The 17,730-nt window shown below is 41.6% G+C and overlaps 2 protein-coding genes across 2 annotated transcripts in view; one reads left to right on the top strand and one right to left on the bottom strand.

The window, feature by feature from the left end:
• The window catches only part of LOC138947952 (potassium channel subfamily T member 2-like), a 99,186-nt gene extending 85,765 nt beyond the window's left edge, over positions 1-13,421 (top strand). The window contains exons 26-29 of the mRNA XM_070319476.1: positions 7,962-8,088; positions 9,715-9,799; positions 10,348-10,576; positions 10,995-13,421. Coding sequence (XP_070175577.1) covers positions 7,962-8,088; positions 9,715-9,799; positions 10,348-10,576; positions 10,995-11,276 — 723 coding nt within the window. The 3' untranslated portion in view covers positions 11,277-13,421. The remainder of the gene's footprint in view (positions 1-7,961; positions 8,089-9,714; positions 9,800-10,347; positions 10,577-10,994) is intronic.
• Positions 11,409-16,837, bottom strand: LOC138947953 (neurofilament medium polypeptide-like). The gene is made up of 4 exons (XM_070319477.1): positions 16,220-16,837; positions 12,810-12,832; positions 11,918-12,022; positions 11,409-11,574 (listed from the first exon to the last, which is right to left on the bottom strand). The coding sequence occupies exons 1-4, from the start codon at positions 16,835-16,837 to the stop codon at positions 11,409-11,411; spliced, it is 912 nt and encodes a 303-aa protein (XP_070175578.1).
• Between the last annotated feature and the right edge of the window lie 893 nt (positions 16,838-17,730).

A 17,730-nucleotide genomic window follows, 5' to 3' on the forward strand; every position in this document is an offset into this window, starting at 1 on the left:
AAGATTTTGGACACTTTGGAGGGAACTGGACGCATGCTACCCTCCCCAACTATGTGACCCAAAAACTCAATAGAGTCAAACCCTGCCTCTACTTTCGACGGTCTCACAGTCAACCCATGTTTTCCCAGTTCTGTCAACAGTCCGTCAAGTGCCTCTAGATGCTCACACCAGTCTTCTGTGGCTACAAGTACGTCATCAAAGAAATGAACAGATTTGAACCTATCCAGATCCAACATCTTCATCATCCTCGCGAAAGTACTTGGTGCTGTACTCATTCCGAACGGCATCTTCTTGAACTGATATAGACCTTGAGGGGTACGAAAAGCCGTTTTTGCTCGATCAGACTCTGCCATCGGAATTTGCCAATAGCCCTTAGCCAGATCAATCTTCGTGAAATGCTGCCTGCCCTGCAATGAAGCAAACAGAACTTCCGGATCCGGTATTGGCTCAGCGTCAAACTCCGTAATCTTATTGAGGTGTCTGAAATCGATGCAAAACGAGTACTTCCGTCCTTCTTCTTGACTAGAACAATAGGAGACGAGAACGGAGAAATAGACGGCTCTATTACGTCTAGATCTAACATCTTCTTCACTTCTTCTTCAACCACTTTCTGAGACTCAAATGGTAACGGATACTGTTTCACATTGACCACAGCACCTTCAGGAATCCTCACCACATGCTGCACTAGGTCACAAGTACCAGGCAAATCCGTCATTTTGTCCTGATGCTTCTGAAACACCGCCTGCACTTTTTGTTTTGCCTGCATAGACAAGTCTGGACTATAGACCACATCATCTACATTCTCAGTCTGAACTGTGGGAACTGACTGTAGTTTGACTTTCTGAATGTCTACCTCCTCTACTGCACTGGACCCACTGATCACTCCCAATGTGGCAACAACTGGGTTCTGACCAACAAACGACACCACACAACCAGACGACTCTTCCGATTTTCTTTGGCCAACTTTCTCGAACAGATCATGCAACGTTTTGTCATCCATTTGCATTTTGGAAAGTTTCTCAGCATTGATATCAAGTTGGGGAACTTTAGCGGTCAACAGCGGTCTAAAAGGACGTTCTTCTCTAGCTTTTTGACCTCTTGTCTGGACTGCGCTAGTAACCTCTACACATCCAAATGTGCATCCCTGTATTCTACCCAAAATGACGTCACATACTGGATTGTCGATCACACATGCCTCAACACTTCCAGAAAAGTATGGTGTATCCAGACTCACAATCGCAATGGGTAACCGAACCAAATCCCCACTGAACTGTCTACACACCTGTACCTTCCCAGTAAACTGATCATCTCTCACTAGGGACTTCCTGACCCCAACCGTGGAACACCCACTATCCAACATGACCGTGACCTCACTACCATTTAAGGTACCTTCACATGTCTGAATAGACTCGGGAAGTTCATCACTACCTGAAAATCCTACTGACGCCACAGACTGCTCGTCTTCACTACAGCTGGACTCTTCAACAGTGACAACGGATACTGAAGCAGTATGCATTTTTTTGGGACAATCTGCCAACTTGTGCGAAGTATCTTGACACCACCAACACTTCCTCTGATAGTTCTGACCACCTCTACCAGCTTGACTAGCACCTCTGCCACCCTTATTATCAGGAGAGCTTTGTTCTGTCGGTGGGTTTGTGTCAGCCTGACTATTCTTCTTAGAAAACCTCTGACCACCTCGACCACCTGAATGACCTCCTCTCCCACTTGGAAGACCGACATTAGCCAACAGAGGATCACTAGAACCTTTTGCTGCTAGGTTTTGACTAGGATGTGCTTCCCTGTATCTTTCAGCTGCGTCTATCATGGTTTGAGCGGTAGTATGCTTGTCTTCTTTCAGAAAAGTAACCAGAGACGACGCACAACTAGACAGAATCTGCTCTCTGAGCACCAAGTCACAGAGCAAAGCGAAATCTGTGCCAACTCCAGCCATATCTGTCCATCTAGTAAAAAATCTTCTCATGCGGGAGAAAAAGACATGCATGGTTTCACCAGATTCAGGTTTGCATGAGCGAAACTGCGTTCTGAAACCTTCTTCAGTACATTTGAATCTCTTCAACAAATGCGCTGACAGTTTGGCATAGTCATTAGTATCTTCTACTGGTAACTCTTGAAAATAATTCAGAGCACGACCTCTGAGTAGAGTAGGCAAAATCAAAGCCTTCTCATCCTTTGACCACTTCAAGCTAGCTGCGTGCTTATCGAAGCGATACAGATAACTCTCAATGTCATCTGATTTATCATCAAAATAGGGAATCTTGGGACGATTGGCCAATTTATTCTTGCTTGCTTTTTCAACCAACTCGTCTGCTCGCAACTTTGCCTCCCTGTTCGCCTTTTCTTCTTCAATATCGAGACGACGATTTTCAATCTTAGCTTGTTCAGCTAACTCTCTCTCTTTAAGCTCACGTGCAGCAGCGAGTTCTTTTTCTTGTAGAGCAATATCATTTTCTCTTTTTCTTCTTGCTGCTCTTTCCTCACGCAAATTATCCTCCACATACTTGTTCAGTGATGCACCATCTTTTCCTAAGGCTTCACCCTCCACCTTAAACTGCGCTATCAAAGCTTGAACCTCTTCTTGAGATGCCATCGTGAACAAACCGCTATCACTTAAGCAAACTATGACTATCCACTACATAGAATGCTAGAGGGCAACACCAAGACTTAGCTTTGACTAACGTGAACACAATAGTCCACTAAACTTTAGAATTTACCTGACTTCCTCAAGTACAGTACTAAAGTGACACAGTCTAGGAAACCGATCAACCGAACTACATGGGGAAACAATCAATACATCTGAAACTAGGCTCCGCCCAAAAACTTGGCCTAGGAACTAGACATACCCCCATTCCCATACACTTATGAATCAAGGCATTGCTGACCCACAACTCTTTACAAACTGTGTACACGTAAAAGGGAAAAATGATGTGTCATGTATTATTCACTTGTAGGTAAAACTAACCTACAGGACGCTTCATGTAAAGTAGGGGAAAAAAAATAACCTACTCACAAGCAAGAACCAACACTCAGAGAGACAAATTATTCTCAAAAATATATAGAATATTTACTTGAGTGTCAGATAAGCAAATGACTCACTCCTGTCCAAAATATGTCGTTCCGTCAGGCACAGGATGCATCCGTCCACAGACCAAGGAACTCCCTTCACAGACAGATGACAAGGATGTCCATCCTCCAGACTGCATGCATCAGCATCTGCGCAAAACCAAACAATACTTCAGCACTACAAGTCAATAATATAAAATAAGCCTAACTGCACTCAAGGGAACGCACCAAAAAGAAAAAGAAAATTAATCTTCAAAAATTTTCCAATTAATACAACCGCAAGCTCGCCAATGTAAGAGATTTGAAATAAAGAAGATCCGTAGTTATCCTTATTAATCTCCTTCCAGATTCTTTATATGTGCACACACACACACACAGTCAATCATCTGACTCCCGCTCAGAAGTTTAGGAAAGCAGAGAGAAGATTAGAAGAATTTGTAGTCTTTCACCAACTCATTCTTTCCAAACAATAGCCAATGGTTTAATTAGAACATACAAATTGGTTTGTTTCTGACATAGCAATTATCAACTCATTCCTCAAATTCTCAAATACTTTCTTGCTTACAATAATCAATTCATGACCTTTTGAAACTCATTCATTCATTGTCCACGACCTTGTGAAACTCACTCATTCATTGTCAACGTCATAACATATTTACAAGGACAAGAAAGCAAATAAACAAAACATAACTTTTACGTTATGTAGAGGTGACGATGTAGCTAGCCTTCAACCTTACGGCCTCCATCGCACCCTCGCCACACTGGCATCACCCCGCACAAGTCAGACTGGGGCGGCCTGTTACAAAATATAACACCCTACTGTAACAACTAACAATATTCAAAAACACACCAACCGAGCACAAGAAAATTATACAATTCCGAAATTATTCAAGTACACAAGTCATGTCCGCGCATACAAAAGAAATGTTCAAGTTCACACAAAACTAGCCAAGTACCTCATCTTCCAATATGGCGGCACCCATACAAAAGTCCAAGTCATCCCGGCAATGTTTCCCGGTTCCAAGGTTGACATCAAAAGCAAGAGCAGGTTTTCTCATCCGAGAGCCCAGGTCGAATGACTTTCAATTGTCAGGCAGTTTACAATCACAACTCACAAAATCAGGCGGTTGCGATTATAACGCGAACAACTCGCACAGTTGTAAATTCACGTGCCGCGAACCCAGTTTGACCGTCCGTAGCTAACCATGGAATTTTACTGAACTGTTAAAAGTTTCCACTCTCAAAGTTAAACAACTCCTGACAACCTCTTTGTATTACAAAAAAGCACTAGTTATATCCCTTCAACTATAAACACCATAACCGCCATTCATTACATCTTGATAGCAATACCTTTCAGCTGTTACAACGTATATATTTGTCGAAGCATTAAAACCCGAGTGTTAAAATGTGTGTAAAATAAAAGTAGGTGCACCGCCACTGCCACAATGTCATCAAAAACCTATTGGTAAGGAACAAGACATTTTAAACTTATTTGTTTGAAATGTTAAGAAACGTTAGTGTAATGGCATTTAAGTTTTATACTTTTGAAAAAGACATTTCTTCTTATCTAGTTCAAACTTTAAAGTACAGTGGTATAGTGTTACTTAGGTTTATTACTGTTGCATACTTGTCTTGTTTGATGTGTACTTTCTACTTTCTCGTGTTTTCTGCTTCTATCATTGCAACATGTTCAGTCTGCCTGAAATAAGAATCCAGCTAATTTCTGTTTCATATGATGACTCAACTACATATTTTTGTTGAAAACAAAGTTTATTCCGGAAGTAGTTCTTATTGTCCGTCTAGATTTGAAGATTATGAAATTTAAGATGACGACTACAAAAAACAAAAAGTTCAAGAGACAAATAGAAAAAAATACAAGAAAATCGCGGTTTTAGTTGCTGACTTTACAGATCTCTGAAAACCAATGCTAATTAAGATATCAACAGTTAAAGCATTAATACGCTACCTAACAGTTATAGCATCAATACGCTACCTGAATTCTCACCCCGAAGAAGAAAATTACGAATACAAAAAACACAGTGACAGTCAAGTCAAGTCAAGTCAAGTCAAGTATTTTATTGTTTTGGGCCCAGAGGGCTTTGAAACAAAGATATAACTTTAACAAAAAAAGATAACAAATCAGACAGTTATTGTCAGCGATAACAAATTCATCATTGAAAATATAAGACATTCTATACTCGCCTATACCTGTGTCTCTTTCATAGATCACTTTGCAGGCAGTTTAGGGGCAACATAGTATTGTTACTGTTAAAGGCACAGTACTTCCCGTGTAAACGATTTGGCTGACTGGCCTCGGCTGGCCAGGCTTTTACCTCGGATAATGCCATCCCTCCACTTGGTCACATTCTACAAATCAACAGTCTCATCGATGCCTTCAGTGCAGAGTGTGGATTTTTTTTTTAATGAATTAATTTCTTACAAACCACTTGTGTACATTCGCGAAATTAATTAGTAAAAGAATTCAGCTATTCGCAGGAGGCAGTCAGAATGTTGATTTATGGTTTGTGTCCAAACGGAGGGATGGCCTTATCCCCTTTGAAAGGTTGGGCAGATGGTGCAAGGCAAGGCAAGGCAACATTTATTCCAGAACTGTTTTCACGGTAATGGCGGAGTCACACCAAGACGACGCACGGCCAGCGCACTAAAAAAAAATTCGCGAATAATTGCGATTTTGGCCAGTGCGTTGTCGTTCGCTGGGTGTGCGTCAATATGCGTTACTCGTTCGTCGAGCGCGCTAGACCAACGCTACGCATTCGTTGTCATTCGCTGTGTGCGTTGGGATTTTTTGAGCATGCACAAAAATGTGCTTCTACAAAACCGCGGTCACACAACGACGCACTGATCATTATTTTCCATTTTTGATTCATTTTCAGTGCGCTGGCCGAGCGTTGTCTTAGTGTGACTCCGCCATAAGGAGTGTGCCTTTTAGACGAGACTGTAGCAATCCAATGCTGATATTTGTAGTTGTCCTTAGTAATAACAACGAAGATTGAGCATTCATTGTAATTAACTTTTGATTCTTATTTCTAGTTTCAAGCAACTATCCTCAACGTGCAACAGGAAACAACGGATCTTCAAAAATGTTGATTATGATTTTCATTGAAGACAACTGATACAACATTTGTTGAGAAGTGCAATTTTTAACGCTAATCTAACGTTATATTAAAAGCTCTCCATATATGCCCGACTCCAGCTACTATCCAGTCGCAAATATTTTAGTAAATCCGTATGATTTGATTTAGTAAATTAGAATAAAAATATTTAACAATAATCTTCTGTGTTCATACCTTTTTGCACACTCATGCCACGTGCTACACAAGCTTCAGTTTTGTGTCATGTGTATATGCAGAAACAAACATGATTTCTTAACTGTATTATACATTCATCTTTGTCACTTTGTCAACATTGAACATGCGATTGAGCGCAAGGAAAGAAGTCGCGTAAGGCGAAAATACAACATTTAGTCAAGCTCAGTCAAACTCACAGAATGAAACTGAACGCAAAGCATTTTTTCCGCAAGACCGTACACTCGTAGCATCGTCTGTCCACCGCTCGTGGCAAAGGCAGTGAAATTAACAATACAGAAAAGCGCGGTAGCGGTTGCGCTGAGGAGGATAGCCCGCTTTTCTATATCTCTATTCTTTTTAACTCTCTGAACGTGTTTTTAATCCAAACATATCATATCTATATGTTTTTGGAATCAGGAACGGACAAGAAATAAGATGAAATTGTTTTTAAATCGATTTCGGAAATTTAATTTTAATCATAATTTTTATATTTTTAATTTTCAGAGCTTGTTTTTAATCCGAATATAACATAATTATATGTTTTTGGAATCAGAAAATGATGAAGAATACGATAAACGTAATTTTGGATCGTTTTAAAAAATTTTTTTAATGACCAAAGTCATTAATTAAATTTTAAGCTTCCAAGCTGAAATGCAATACCAAAGTCCGGCCTTCGTCGAAAATTGCTTTGCCAAAATTTCAATCAATTTTATTGAAAAATGAGGATGTGACAGTGCCGCCTCAACTTTTACAAAATGCCGGATATGACGTCATCAAAGAAATGTATCGAAAAAAATGAAAAAAACCGTCTGGGGATAACATACCCAGGAACTCTCATGAAAAATTTCATACAGATCGGTCGAGTAGTTTACTCTGAATCGCTCTACACACACACACACACGCACACACATACACCACGACCCTCGTCTCGATTCCCCCTTCTATGTTAAAACATTTAGTCAAAACTTGACTAAATGTAAAAAGAGATTGTGAATATCTGTCTGTCTTTATGTCTGTCATGCTTCCTGTCTGTCTGTCTTTGTATCTGTTTCTCTGGCTCTCTCTCTCTAGCTGTCTCTCTCTGTCTCTCTGTTTCTGTCTCTGTCTCTCTCTCTCTTAGTTGTAGATTATAGTCCCTCTTTAGGGCGAGGGCCAGATGCAAAAAAGTATACCTATGCTTAGTCTGTTACTCTCGTAAAATAAAGAATTTTCATTGTCATTGTCTCTCTCTTTCTCTGTCTCTCTCTCTCTCTTTCTCTCTCTCTTTCTCTCTCTCTCTCTCTCTCTCTCTCTCTCTCTCTCTCTCTCTCTCTCTCTCTCTCTCTCTCTTTAAACGTCTTTCTTGCATTTGTTTAAAAGGGGAAGTGAGAGTCGACCAGTTTTGACCTAACTCTTGTCTTTGCCTTTATTGTGCTCTTTCCCCCCCTGCCACCCTCCCTCCCTCCCTTCGATCCTTCATACCTTCCTGTTTAATTACCTTTTGCTATAACAGAAACATAATTAGTTGACCACGATTGTCTGTACACACCTTGCACGGCGTGCCTATGACTGTGGACTGTTTCATTTCAGTTGTCACTAGCCGCTGGAGAGGAGAGTCACGGAGGAAACAACATGACTCCAGAGCAATACGAAATCATGCAGCTTGTCAAGTGTCGAATGCAGAGCTTGGGCCTGCCCTTCGAGGAATACTATAGGGGTGAGTGCATGTTGAGGCTGATCTTAACTTTCAGCGGATCACGCTTTCGACTACACAGTCCGGATGATGTGGGTGGTGTACGACCCATACTTTTTTTTAAAGAAAGATTCAACGTAAAAAGTATGGGTCGTACAAGACCCACGCCATCCGAATAGGGATAAACTCTTTACCCCCTCTTAAAGGAGTATGGGTAGTTCACCACCCACGCCATGCGAATAGGGATACTAACCGTCAAATGCCTTCTTTAATTACATATGGTTCGTCCAGGACCCACAACATCTGGACTGTGTAGTTCAAATGACGTCATTGTTTATTTGTTTGTTTACAAAGATAATCCTTTAAACATTGGTTGATAGGAAGGTTCTATAGTGTTTGGGGATTACATGAAGTCTCAATCAAGAATTCCCAATAGTTTTAGAGATACATGTACAGACACTTTTGAGGCTCTGGGTCATCCACAACCCAGGAAGCCCGGTGAACAGAGTGATAAATAAAGAGAAGTAAGCACTCTGTATTTAGACAGCAACAGAAGTGGGCGTTGTGCGAAACCCGTCTCCTGGCACCTGAGAAAAATTCAATTCAATTCAATACAACTTTATTATCTGAATATGAGACACACAGAACAGAACAGCACTGAGCTGAACTAACGGCTTTTATCCTCTAAAATTCAATAGTTCTCAAAGTACTTAAATAATGTGAGTGCATTTGATCTCTTTCATGTTGCTTTGCCAATCATAATTATCTGAACTACAAAACATAGGTATAGATGGTAGTGACAATGAGTAGGTCTCGCGGTCCTTTTACGTCCTCTCGTTATAATTATTATCCTACATACGTGAGAGAGACACCCGTGAGATAATAATCGTTCAAATCACACGTGTGTATATCATGTAAATGAGGCCATGTCAAGCAAGTCTGGCAGGGACCTGTTTTTCCACTGCTTATGATGTCAAAGTCACTGAGACAAACGTCATTATAGAAACACAAATTGCGCTCGCTAATTACCCTCGATGAATCTTTAGAACTAACACGTCACGCCACACTTTCAGAGTGACGTTGCTTTTGCTTTGACGTAATAGATTGCACGAGGCTTTAGAAGAGATCGAGGTTCCAAAACAAGCGTCTTCAATTTAGCTGCCTCGAATGCAGGACATTTTCAGTAAAATACACTAAGTACAGTATGTAGGATAAACAGAATACTACATGGCTTGCTGTGTCGTACCAGATGTACACTCGTTGCTTTTTCAAATAGTGAACAGCTCGCTTTATTTTTAAAAAAAAACTCGTGTAAATCTGGTACGACACAGCAAGCCATGTGGTATTCTCTATTTCCAATGTTCATTTGGGTCTGTTAAAATGCATGCGAATTTTGAACTTGTGTGACAAGTGTCACCCATCGTACTCATGCAGGCTTGTCTTCATTGACTGTTTACTGCCAAGTCGGTTCTTGAACTGGCTAATATTAGTAGCAATTTTAGTACTGTTAGACAGTGAGTTTCAAACTGGTGCAACTCTATTACTAAATGAACATTAATTGTCCTCATATACGTTTTCGTAAACTAAATATGTAATTATTCCCCGCTGTTTCTTGTGTTTTCATGATGCTAATGACAATGACCATTGCAGAGGATATGAGCTTGAAACGAAATACTATCTCCTACGTCATCATCAACCCCAGTTATGATCTCAAGCTGGAAGTTGGAGACATTGTGTAAGTTGTTTGACGTTTTCAAGCAAGAGAGTCTTGTCAGAATTTTCTCTTTGAACTTTTTTCCTTTGTTGTAGTTTGTTTTGGGGTGTTTTTGTTCATGGGTCTTCTTTGAATTTATTTCCTTTCCTTTTCTTTCCTTCGTTCTTCTTTTTCTGTCCTTTTCTTGGTCTTTTTTTCTGTCTGTCGGACTCTGTCGCTTTATCTCTCCCTCTTTGCCTGTTTGTCTGACTGTCTGGCTGTCTCTCTCGCTTTCTCTCTCTCTCTCTCTCTGTCTATCCCCTCCCCCCCTCTCTCTCTCCCCTCTCTTGCCTCCCCCCTCTCTCACCCCCCCTCTCTCTCCCGCTCCCCCCCTCTCTCTCTCCCTCTCCCCCTCTCTCTCTCTCTCTCTCTCTGGACAAAAATTATGCCACAAAAATACAGGCTCATTTTTCAGGCTCGTTCAAGTGTTTTTCCTGATCTCATGCTGTTCATCTTGCCTTTCTACAGGCTGGTTCACGTGTTTTATACTTTCCTGATCTCATGCTGTTCATCTGGCCTTATTTCCACAGCTACTTGATCCGACCCAGCTCCCTGTCGCCGCAGCCCTCACCACTGACGGACGAACGCAAGCTACTGCAGGACCAGAAGCTCCGCAAGCGTCAGGATCCCACGGGGGCTCCCAACAACGACACAGAACCCACGGCCTCTCGATCACGTGACACCTTCCCTAGCAACGGGCCTAAGACCGGCGACACTTCGCGCAGAGATGGTAGCACGCAACCGATCTCAGGAAGCAGAGTGAGTGTCTTGTGGGCTTTTCAGTGTGTTTCAAGTGCCTGGATTTGAACGGGGCTTACGTTTATTGGATGCGTTTCGTTGATGTTATTTTTGCATTGAATACACAGTTTAGGCTGAGAACTTTTGAATTAAACAAACAAACAAACGTAAAAAAACCCGTTGTATTTCCTGATTTTCGTATTATGTTAACTAACCATAAATCAATCTGCTGGTCTGAAAGTCATTCGATTTTGAAGCTTGCAATGTTAAATAGTCAGTCACCCAATCTAATGTTCATCAAGTATTCAAGTTTTGATTTTGTTTGTAGATCGACATTGTGTAACGTTGAAATTGACTTTTAGTCAGTCAAAAAGGCAATGTTTTCGGTGTTTTTTGACAGTGATTAACGAAATCCTTCTTTGCTCTGTGTCTCTGGCAGATCCCAGTCATCTACTACGACAGCAGCGACAGTGATGACGAAACTCCCTCCCAACCCTCAAGATCCACCCCCATATTCCAGTCCCAGCCCCTGCAGACACCCATCAACGGCACGACGACCACCCCACCTCATCATTCCTTGGAGAGAGGGACTGAGTTTGACGTTCAGACTCCAGACTCCCCAGACATTCCTATGGCAGATGGTGTAGACATGAACGGCAACAGTAGCACTGAGAACCTGGCGCCAAGAACTCGTGGTGGACTGAGTGGTACTATAGTGTGACAATGAGATTCTGAATAAAGAAGTGTTGTATTCTTCTAAGCTGACATCATCTTGGACTGTCGGCTGGTTCTTCGACTAAAAGTCCTTGTCATGAGCTGACGTTTTCCTGTAAGAGAAACATCGACAAGAGGATCAAGAAGCCTTGCTTGTAAGCTGACATCCCCTCAGGATAGCAGATTTCATGTAAGAGAACGTCGACACAGCGAACAAGAAGCTTTGCTTCTCTGCTGACATCACCTCCGGATGGCAGATTTGCTCTTCTTGAAGAAGTCCTAATTTGTCATGAGCTGAAATTGTCCTGTAAGAGAACGTCGACACAGCGAACAAGAAGCCTTGCTTTAAAGATCGCATCCTCTGCGGATGGCAGAATTGGTCTTCTCGGCATAGTCCTTGTCATATGCTGAAATTCCACTGCAAAGGAACGGCGACAGGGAGAACACGATTCCCTGCTTCTTCACTAACATCTTCTCAGGATGGTTGCTTTGTATCTCTCTGAGTAGCCCTTTTGAAAGTTCTTCAAAAAAGCCACAAGAGTGCAAACGCCAAGTTGTGATGGGCTGAGTAGTCCTGTTGAGTTATGCTAAAAGTTGAGCTGGAATCTGTTTTATGAAGAATGTTCCGTTTCTCAAAGAGACGTTTACCTGCTGCAATAGAACAGTGTCATGCAGAGGTTGGATTCACAAAACCTCAGGTGACCGTGTGGTGCTTTGACGTGAATATGAGGGTAAGGGGGTACATGCTGGTATCTGAAGAGTCAAGCCCTTGATTTTGAACTAAAATGTGCTTCAATGGGCATGTTGTGAAGACGTTGGCTTCATAGTTTTCTGGTTGGCTAGTCGTAACTATGAAACTGTGGTAAGAAATGTCACAGAATTGTTGCTGTATGATAAGTTGTCGTTTTCGTCTGCTGAACATTTTCTGAATGTAAGCAACGCTGCAGAGGACTTAATTATTTCAACCAACTCGATGGAATGAATCAGAGTTTTGAAGTGGAACAGAAGTGCTGATCTAGTCCTTTCATTTTGCAACAACAATAGTGCACGGCACAGGATTGCACATCACTTATTGGTGCTACAATTTTATGGTTAGGCCTAAAAAAAAATAGGTGTGGTTACGGTAACCCGACCTACCCTATTTTTAGGGGCCGATCCTATAACTTTTTATTACATTTGTCAAAAAAAAAAAAAAAAAAAAAAAAAAAACCAGTGCAAAAAACGCAATGAAAGCGAAAGTGCCCGTGTCGCACACTTATTTCCCTGTCAAGTAGGTTTAATTTGTACACATTAGAAAAAAAAGTTTTAAAAAAAAGTGATTGCCTACCTACCTACCCTATTGTTTTTGGCTATGTTACCGTAACCACACCTATTTTTTTTTGTTGGCCTTATTCTGTGGTGACATGAGGAAAGAGAAAACTGAGGAGCTTCTTTATGTGAAGAGTTGTCTCCTTCTTGCATAAAACTTGCTCAGAATGGAGACAACACCACAAAGAAGTTGGATCTGCCATATTGAGAAGTTGAATAGATTCTAAATTACTTATTCTCCTTTGCAGTACTGATCTGGATTGGAAAATAGAACACAGAAGTTAAAACAGTAAGATTATGAAGGAATGAATCATTTAGAAAAGATTGTGGTTTTGGCACATTTGAGGTCTCACTCAAAGCTGCCACTCTGGCTCTGCTAGATGAAACCTGCAGACAAGCTTTGATTTTCACTACGGAATAATCAGGGTGGTTTTACAATTTGTCACAGTTGGCGCACATGGTGTTGATTCGCAGTCAAGACGACCTTTGATGCTACAAAAGATATTTTCTCGGCACACAACTTAACACATCTTCCCTGTAATTGCACATAATTATTTTGAGGCTGGTCCTTAATGCATGCATTGAAAAACATGGTTTGATACTGCACCGAAAACGATTGTTGTGGTTTGAGATTGCACAATAATTATTCACGTTGTTTGATATTGCACAGAAAATGGATATCGCATTTGCAGTGACAGTGTATTTGACGCCTCGATCATGAAAGTCTCCATATCTACTGCTTAGACAAGGAGTAACCTGGCGTCGGTAACAGATGAGTTTTCCTTCATTTTTAAGGTATGCATGGATTTTCTACAGATCGAGTTCGTTAGTGACAGTACGTACCCTCGTACAGGGTTCGTACAGGTCATGGAAAACCTGGAAAGTCATGGAATTTGATTTTTAATTTTCCAGGCCTGGAAAGTCATGGAATTTCAATTCAAGTCATGGAAAGTCATGGAATTTAACAAAAATAAGAAAGAAAGAAAAATTAACCTTTAGCACGCCAGCGGCGATTTTCGTTGCCCAGCCATCCTCCCCCTCCCCCCCCCCCCTCCCCCCCCCCCCCTCCCCCCCCCCCCTTTGCCAGCCAGCAGCGATTTGCGTCGCCAGCACAAGGCTTGTTCGTATGACCAACTTCTCGTTCGTATTTGCATACGAGAATAACGGTATTTTTAACGGCACTTGAGCCAAAGCGAGGCTCACTTCCTTCCGTTGCTCGGTTTCGTCGAAGTTTTCTGCTTTTGTTTTTGCATCGATAAAGTACTTTAGCGCTTCGACAAGCAAGATGGAGGATGATGAGTTTGAAACTTTCTTTCGAGTTGTTTCTTGACAACAAAAAGTATGCGGAATTGGAACGAATTACCGAGGAAGATCTTCGCAATGAACTGTGTATCGCGGTGAAAAAAATGAGTTCGTCAAGTCACAGTGACAGTTACGAAACGGAATTTACGAAAGTGCAGATGGATATAAACAGTGGCTGGTCCAGTTTAGTGAAATGACAGGACCAGCAAACATTACCGATAATCTGACTGCGTAGCAAATGCTTGACGTGCTTGTCGAAGAGACACTGCGTAGAAACTGACTCAAGTTCAGTGCAAAGCAAGCCAGTGTCAAAACTGGCAGTGACAAGACGTAAAAGGTTTGCGTGTTCGGAAATGGCGACCTGTGGATCTAGTCATGGAAAATGTTACTGAGGCTCATGGAAAGTCATGGAAAAGTCATGGAATTTTGTTTCTAAAAACCAGTAGGGACCCTGCTCGTATGTAACGGTAACGTTATCAATTGTGTTCAAGCACGTGGGAGTGACTTTTGTGCACGAAAATGCTGTATTAATGGCTTTATTTTGTGTGTATCGCGCCAGCCTTCCTGATATTAAATAGTCATCAAGCTAATCCTAATTATTCTTCATAAGGCTCTGACAGAATGTCTGTTTCAGCAATGTGGTTTTTGCAAAAACACAAAGATCTAGAATCATGGCATCCTAGAACTTGTCGTGTGGCCATCGTACAGTGAGGGGAACCATTTGTAGTAAATTGCCAAGACATTCATTGGCAAGCATAATTAACTGGTGCGTAGATTATGCGGATGAGATCATCAAAGTATTTCACTGCCTAAGATTAAGTCCTCCTGCCACACTTGGCATAGCTTGATGTGATGACAAGCTCCTCGATCTGGAGTATTTCACAGCCTGAAATTAAGTCCTCCTGCCACACCTGGCATAGCTTGATGTGATGACAAGCTCCTCGATGTGATCGAGTATTTCACTGCCTAATTCTGCTTGAGATTAACATTCTACATCCCTACGGAGAAAATGTTTCCTGGAAAATAGATTTTTGTGTTCATCGCTCTTGTGGGGAGACACAAGGACTGTGTGCTGCATGGACTCGACATAACATTGATATATATATGATGCAACCGTGAGAATGTGGTCTGTTTTAGTTCGTTTGGTTTATTTTGTGGTGTTTTTGTGTTTGAAGAATATCATGACAAAACTATCAAGGTTAATGTGCAATAAACGTGAACTGTGTACATCATGATTATTCGAACAAAGCGTTTGCTTGTTCCACGGTATATTCAGCCTTTGTATATAACATTTCACGGTTCAAGTCTGAACATTCACGTTTACTACATCCTCAGTGAAATCGCTTTATTTAGATTGGCATCAGGAGCACACATTTTCCATTAGCCATATGAGAGAATTCTTAATTTTTATCTAATCACGCTTGGAGTTTGGAGTTCTCTTGAAATAATTATATACCTACAAATCTGTGTGCATTCTCTGTTGTTTTTTGTCTTTGCTACAAATTTGACTGGCGCCCAATGTTTATAACTTGAGATTTGTCTATTGGAGGATGTCCTTGCAAAACCATTTTAAATACTTATTCTAAAAGGTCTGGAGATTAATTTACATCTATGTTTGAAATCATCAATTGAATGGCAGAAGTTTCAAGTATAAAAATGACAGCTGTGAACGTTTGTGATGGTCGAACAATATTTCAAGGCCGTGTAAGTTCAAACAGGCGTAATTATATATAAGCTCACTTAAACTTATCAATTAGTTTTTGTAGTAATAACAAGACACCATTCAGTTCAGATGCAACTTCTACTAACCTGGAAATGCAGTGTGCCTGGCAAGTGTTCTAACTAAGCTGTTATGTTTACAAAAGACCGATCTCTTGAGCGTAGCTCTCAGTGTCGTCACAATACCAATTCACATATAGCTCTGTGGAACTAGAATAGCAAAATCAAGCTATCACAATAAGGCCCCCCCCCCCCCCCACTATACCCAGAGGGTCCCAGGACCCCAAACTTTAAACTTTAATGTGTAGGGCGGGCGGGGGGGGGGGGGGGGGGGGTTGAACTTTAGAGGGTCCGAAGACCAGTCGCTTCATATTTTCTAATGTTTTCTTGACGACAAAGGATCCCTGGAGCCCTCTTATCAATGTAATGCAAACTTTTGGAAATTTCCATCTCCCAAAAAATGTATGGTAAATTTGACTTGCTATAGATCCGGGAGAACATTTTCCGAAAACGATGCCAACTGATCGCACGAGAACGTATATTCAGTGTATCCCGGGACCCGCTCTTTTTCAGGTCAAGTGCGTCGCGGGACCCCCTCCGTGATTTTCTGGTAGGCCCTACTCTTGTGTTTTGGCTTCTGGTACTCTTGTGTTTTGGCTTCTGGTACTCTTGTGTTTTGGCTTCTGGTACTCTTGTGTTTTGGCTTCTGGTACTCTTGTGTTTTGGCTTCTGGTACTCTTGTGTTTTGGCTTCTGGTACTCTTGTGTTTTGGCTTCTGGTACTCTTGTGTTTTGGCTTCTGGTACTCTTGTGTTTTGGCTTCTGGTACTCTTGTGTTTTGGCTTCTGGTACTCTTGTGTTTTGGCTTCTGGTACTCTTGTGTTTTGGCTTCTGGTACTCTTGTGTTTTGGCTTCTGGTACTCTTGTGTTTTGGCTTCTGGTACTCTTGTGTTTTGGCTTCTGGTACTCTTGTGTTTTGGCTTCTGGTGCTCTTGTGTTTTGGCTTCTGGTACTCTTGTGTTTTGGCTTCTGGTGCTCTTGTGTTTTGGCTTCTGGTGCTCTTGTGTTTTGGCTTCTGGTGCTCTTGTGTTTTGGCTTCTGGTACTCTTGTGTTTTGGCTTCTGGTGCTCTTGTGTTTTGGCTTCTGGTACTCTTGTGTTTTGGCTTCTGGTACTCTTGTGTTTTGGCTTCTGGTGCGTACAGGACACAGGGACGCACAGTTTGGGGAACCCCGTCTCATTGTGATTGCACTGCCCTGAGCTTTTACTTGCAAATAAAGAAAGCGATGGAAAAGAGTTAGACTGAGTTTGCTCTCACTCAACTCAACTCAATGCCCGTCACTCCTGTCAGGGTATGGGCCGCCAACAACAGCTCTCCAGAGTCCTCTGTCCTGGGCCATCTTTTCTATCTGACTCCAGGTGTAGCCCATCTTTCTGGTGTCGGCCTCCAGGTCGCGTCGCCAGGTGTTTCTTGGACGGCCTCTCTTTCGCTTGCCCTGGGGGTTCCACCTCAGCGCTTGTCTGGTGATGTTGGTTGATGGTTTGCGGAGGGTGTGTCCAATCCATCCCCATCTCCTTTTCCTGATTAGTTCTACTACTTTTACCCATTCCAGTCTTTAGTAGAGCTTCTGCGCATGTGGAGCTATGATATATCAAATTAAAGCTCCCCGTCTGATTGCACTTTGAACTTTTACTTTAAACTACAAGAAAGCAAAGAATGGAGAGAAAACAAAAGGATTAAAAACTTGCTCATGCAGCGCCTCAGCCGTTTCAATGACGCGAGGTGGGGGTATTTATGACACAATCACACATATCAAGAAATGCTAGCCATACCAGTCAAAGACGGGTCACAACTGGTTGGCATTTCAGTATTCAAAATAAGATCATTAAAATTTTGTTAATTTGCATGAGCTTCTTCTGCCTCTGCCTCAATATACGTCTACGTGAGTGTGTGCTTGCCAGCGTGTCCCTATGTGCTTATTGACGTTTCCGAGATAAGCATTTTATTTATTTACCAATGAGAATTAAGAACCTCCGACAGAATTTCCTGCGTTATTTATAAGATAACACCTGTTCCACTTTCCAATGATTTTGTCCACTGTTTTGCGCACTGTAAATGAAGACATACATACAT

Source organism: Littorina saxatilis, linkage group LG15, assembly GCF_037325665.1.
Source record: "Littorina saxatilis isolate snail1 linkage group LG15, US_GU_Lsax_2.0, whole genome shotgun sequence".
Lineage (NCBI taxonomy): Eukaryota > Metazoa > Mollusca > Gastropoda > Littorinimorpha > Littorinidae > Littorina > Littorina saxatilis.

Excerpts from the sequence above, each read along its gene's own strand:
- LOC138947953 (XM_070319477.1), bottom strand. The coding sequence starts at position 16,837 with ATGAGACGGGGTTCCCCAAACTGTGCGTCCCTGTGTCCTGTACGCACC. Across the intron at positions 12,833-16,219 it reads CCAGAAGCCAAAACACAAGA|ATCAGTACTGCAAAGGAGAA; the intron begins GTAGGGCCTACC and ends TTTCCAATCCAG. Across the intron at positions 11,575-11,917 it reads ACACTGTTCTATTGCAGCAG|GACAATTTCAGCTCATGACA; the intron begins GTAAACGTCTCT and ends GTTCTCTTACAG.